The sequence below is a fragment of the Anomaloglossus baeobatrachus genome, unplaced genomic scaffold (genome assembly GCF_048569485.1).
Source record: "Anomaloglossus baeobatrachus isolate aAnoBae1 unplaced genomic scaffold, aAnoBae1.hap1 Scaffold_328, whole genome shotgun sequence".
Taxonomy (NCBI): Eukaryota; Metazoa; Chordata; class Amphibia; order Anura; family Aromobatidae; genus Anomaloglossus; species Anomaloglossus baeobatrachus.
This window is the reverse complement of record NW_027442665.1, coordinates 182,036-186,985: the sequence shown is the minus strand read 5'-3', so window position 1 is coordinate 186,985 and position 4,950 is coordinate 182,036. Positions and strand designations below refer to the sequence as shown.

Sequence of the window (4,950 nt, the reverse complement as noted above, 5' to 3'; positions counted from 1 at the left end):
ACAAGAATATAATTACTATAATACTGCCCCCTATGTACAAGAATATAGCTACTATAATACTGCTCCTATGTACTGGAATATCACTGCTATAGTACAGCCTGCTTTGTGTGATGACTCTTTCTTCGTGCCCCCCTCACATCATGTCCCCTCTCCAGGTGTCACAGTGAGTGTTGCCGGTGATTAGTGCCGGGCGTGCTCCGGTGTCTCTGGTTTGCTCCTCGCGGTCCTGATATGATCGGTGTCTGGTCCTCCTCTTATCAGCAGACTTTGGGCTGTGACAGCCGCCCGTCTCCCTGAGGATTGTCAGCAGCCTGCTGAATAAGAAGTGAGGCTCGTCCATGGCACACATCAGTCAGCACTGACATCGTGGCTGGCGGCGGAGGGCAGCTGTCAATAAGTGTGACAAGGCCTGCGAGCAGCTTCTCAGACACATCCGGTAATACCACGTAACCATCTCAGATACCTCTGGCCCACATACTGTCACAAGTCTCTAGGGCCAGAGACACAGCCGTGACAGTACCCCTACTTAACAACGGGGCTTCGGACCCTTACGACCGAGTATGCCCGCATAAGAGCAACTCACCCGAGTTCACACCTAATGTGACCTGACCTTCACGGGTATCAGTACCGCACTACGATGGACATGGTAATGATGTAGACTCGGGAGACACAACACATCTCTTGAGCGTCGACCTGTGCACAATGTTATGTATAGTACTGGGGGTAGCTCCAGCCTAATGGACAAAGGGTTAATATGCCGCCCCTGAGGCTCTGGTCGCCACAGGGTACTGCACCTCAATTAAAGTGCGGTAACTAACTCAGGTAAGGGGGGGTTAATCACCGGTGTTCCACATTCACACTCTACATACAGCTTAGGAGCCTTCTCACAGGGAGGGTTGGCTCAGGGTAGGCAGGGGGTGGTCATAACGGTCATGGGACTTCCCGGTCACTGAAGCCAGCCACCCGGGGGTGGGGTCCACTTGGGGTAGAAATAGGCACAACACACTCACATCAAGGAGCAGACCCGTCAAGACCATAATTCTGGCAAGATATCACTTTACTGGGCCCGGGGCTTGGGGCAGGAGCTCAGCCGGGTACCTAACTGCTGAGGGGACATCCTACAAATAGGACTCTCACTTCTTCTCTCTCAATACACTGGTGGTGACCCGTTACCGGATCTGAGATTGACCTGAGCCCATCACGGCAGAGACCAGTGTGACCGGGCTGGCAGCTGATGTTGTGAGTAAACTACACCCTGAACCCGCAGAAACTGTCTTGGCTTGTCCTTACCAGCGCCACCGCCCAGCGCTTAGGCGACAATGGCCATTATAACCCTCATCATCCACCCGGGGCCTGCTCAACCTGTGGGACCCGTCTGCCATTAGACCTGCCCCGGCGAGGAACCCGGCAGCGGCGGCTACTCCCTGGCCACATACCACAGGTAGCGTCATGACAAACGTTTCCCACTACCCTGCTTCCCCCACCATTTACTGTATGCCTCGGGGCAACGGAACTGGGCAAGGCCACCTCGTGACAACGCCTGACCCGACCCGAAAGAGCCTGGTGACGAGTAGGTTAACCACCTGCCCCGTGGGGCGCTACATTAACAATGTCTGTAACACAGTATAGACTGAGGAACCTTGAGCCCAGAGCCCCAGGTGCACACCTCCACTTGATGCTTTTTGTGGACACCCACACGTAGTCATTCACACACAGGTCCGGACCTGAACGGTTATTACCATGCATGTATTTCCTGTTGTAACCTCCCAGAAGGATCCACAACAGAGGAACCACCACTAGGCTGCACAAGCTTACACTCAGGAATCCCGACCACCCCCCTCCCACCACCTCTCCACGGGGGACACCGAGGCCTAGGATTCACCTGACGAGTGGGAAGCTTAACACGGTTTTTATCCAAATGAGCCTTCGAGATTCTGGAAGAAAAATCGGTGTTAGGGAGGAAAAATACACACCCAGACAGTCACCCTCCACACGGCCTGGGGGGCGATTTACAGATGGACTAGCACGTTGGGGTAAACGTGGAAAAACCATATTAGTAACCATACACTCAGGAGTAGGACCGGGGAAAACCAGGACCTAACATTATCCTGAGGAGTGGGAGAGGAATCCCTGAACAATCCGTAGCCGGAAAAAAGGGGAAATCGGAGGAAACGCCACATGGGGGACGCGGATTTTTAGATGGAATTACGGTTCATTCAAGGAGACTGAACGTGCCACCAATTGTCAGGAGACGTCAGTGTAAGGAGGCTGCAGCCGGGGAAGGGCCGTGTTCATACTGCGTCATATAGTCACATAGATCACTGCTTTATGAGAGATTAGACTGTGCATTCTTATGGGGGCCGCTGTATGGGGGCTCCATCTCAGTCCAGAGACAGGACCCACACTAAACCCAGGGACCCCCTATCCTGACCCTGAGTGCGAGGACGGCTGGTGCCAGGCGTGTGCCTCTGGGAGACGGTCGTGTAAAGCCTCATTATAATGCCCGTCAGGTGCCAGGTTGGTGAGGACTGACGGGCATCGCAGAAAAGCTCCGGATCCCGGAGAGAAGATGGGCTGATGCCTACTAAGGTCATATTTCTGTTCTGCCAGTAACTCTCTCACTGCCCGTCACCCTCTACCCGTCACCCTCTCACTGGCTATCACCCTCCCGCTGCCCGTCACCCTCTCACTGCCCGTCACCCTCTCACTGGCTGTCACCCTCCTGCTGCCTGTCACCCTCTCGCTGCCCGTCACCCTCTCACTGGCTGTCACCCTCTCACTGCCCATCATCCTCTCACTGCCCATCACGGTCTCGCTGACCGTCATCCTCTCGCTGCCCGTCACCCTCTCAATGGCTGTCACCCTCTCGCTGCCTGTCACCCTCTCGCTGCCCATCACGGTCTCGCTGACCGTCATCCTCTCGCTGCCCGTCACCCTCTCGCTGCCCGTCACCCTCTCACTGGCCGTCACCCTCTCACTGCCCATCATCCTCTCACTGCCCATCACGGTCTCGCTGCCCGTCATCCTCTCGCTGCCTGTCACCCTCTTACTGGCTGTCACCCTCTCGCTGCCCGTCACCCTCTCACTGGCTGTCACCCTCTCGCTGCCCGTCACCCTCCTGCTGCCTGTCACCCTCTCGCTGCCTGTCACCCTCTCGCTGCCCGTCACCCTCTCACTGGCTGTCACCCTCTCGCTGCCTATCATCCTCTCGCTGCCCGTCACCCTCCTGCTGCCCGTCACCCTCTCGCTGCCCGTCATCCTCTCGCTGCCCGTCACCCTCTCACTGCCTGTCACCCTCTCGCTGCCCGTCACCCTCTCACTGGCTGTCACCCTCTCGCTGCCCGTCACCCTCTCGCTGCCCGTCTCCCTCTCGCTGCCAGTCACCCTCTCGCTGCCTGTCACCCTCTCGCTGCCTGTCACCCTCTCGCTGCCTGTCACCCTCTCACTGCCTGTCACCCTCTCACTGCCCGTCACCCTCTCGCTGCCCATCATTCTCTCACTGCCCATCACGGTCTCGCTGCCCGTCATCCTCTCGCTGCCCGTCACCCTCTCACTGGCTGTCACCCTCTCGCTGCCCGTCACCCTCCTGCTGCCGTCACCCTCTCGCTGCCGGTCACCCTCTCGCTGTCGGTCACCCTCTCGCTGCCCATCATCCTCTCACTGCCCATCACGGTCTCGCTGCCCGTCATCCTCTCGCTGCCCGTCACCCTCTCGCTGCCCATCACTCTCTCGCTGCCCATCACCCTTTCGCTGCTCGTTACCCTCTCGCTGCTCGGCACCCTCTCGCTGCTCGTTACCCTCTCACTGCCCGTCACCCTCTCACTGGCTGTCACCCTCCTGCTGCCTGTCACCCTCTCGCTGCCCGTCACCCTCTCACTGGCTGTCACCCTCTCACTGCCCATCATCCTCTCACTGCCCATCACGGTCTCGCTGACCGTCATCCTCTCGCTGCCCGTCACCCTCTCAATGGCTGTCACCCTCTCGCTGCCTGTCACCCTCTCGCTGCCCATCACGGTCTCGCTGACCGTCATCCTCTCGCTGCCCGGCACCCTCTCGCTGCCCGTCATCCTCTCGCTGCCCGTCACCCTCTCGCTGCGTGTAATCCTCTCGCTGCCCGTCACCCTCTCGCTGCCCGTCACCCTCTCGCTGCCCGGCATCCTCTCGCTGCCCGTCACCCTCTCGCTGCCCCTCACCCTCTCGCTGCCCGTTACCCTCTCGCTGCCCAGCATCCTCTCACTGCCCGTCACCCTCTCGCTGCCCATCATCCTCTCACTGCCCATCACGGTCTCGCTGCCCGTCATCCTCTTGCTGCCCGTCACCCTCTCACTGGCTGTCACCCTCTCGCTGCCCGTCACCCTCTCGCTGCCCGGCACCCTCTCGCTGCCCGTCACCCTCTCACTGGCTGTCACCCTCTCGCTGCCCGTCACCCTCTCTCTGCCCGTCACCCTCTCGCTGCCCGTCACCCTCTTGCTGCCCGGCATCCTCTCGCTGCCCGTTACCCTCTCGCTGCCCGTTAGCCTCTCGCTGCCCGGCATCCTCTCGCTGCCCGTCACCCTCTCGCTGCCCGTCACCCTCTCATTGTCCCCCTTGCAGCTCTTCCCTTCTTATAGTTTTGAGATATCACCTGATTGCTTTATTCTTTCTTATTACTATTTCTTCTAGTCTCAAAGATGTAAAGCCCCAGAATGCTGGAGACCAAATCTGATTGTTTTCAGGGATGTCGAGGAGCTAAGACATGAGAGCGGCTTGATGATGCGAGGGTCCGTCATTCGCCATGTTCTCCATCTTCATCACCTCACTGGCTAATGGCCTTCGATGCTGCGCTGCCCGATCCTACAGCAGAAATCACAGGTCAATGTCAATCAGAACATCTGTTTGTCTCTGAAGAAAAGGTTTTATCTAGAAACCCATGATTCTCCCACCACAGAAGAGATGTTGGACCTCGCTGAC

General features: G+C 58.1%; 1 protein-coding gene across 1 annotated transcript; it reads right to left on the bottom strand.

Annotated features, from left to right (window-relative positions):
* Positions 1-2,628: 2,628 nt before the first annotated feature.
* LOC142270516 (uncharacterized) lies at positions 2,629-3,576 on the bottom strand (the record flags this gene model as incomplete). The annotated part of the gene is made up of 1 exon (XM_075332438.1): positions 2,629-3,576. A coding segment is annotated over one exon (948 nt), but the record flags the coding sequence as incomplete, so codon positions are not given.
* Positions 3,577-4,950: the final 1,374 nt, after the last annotated feature.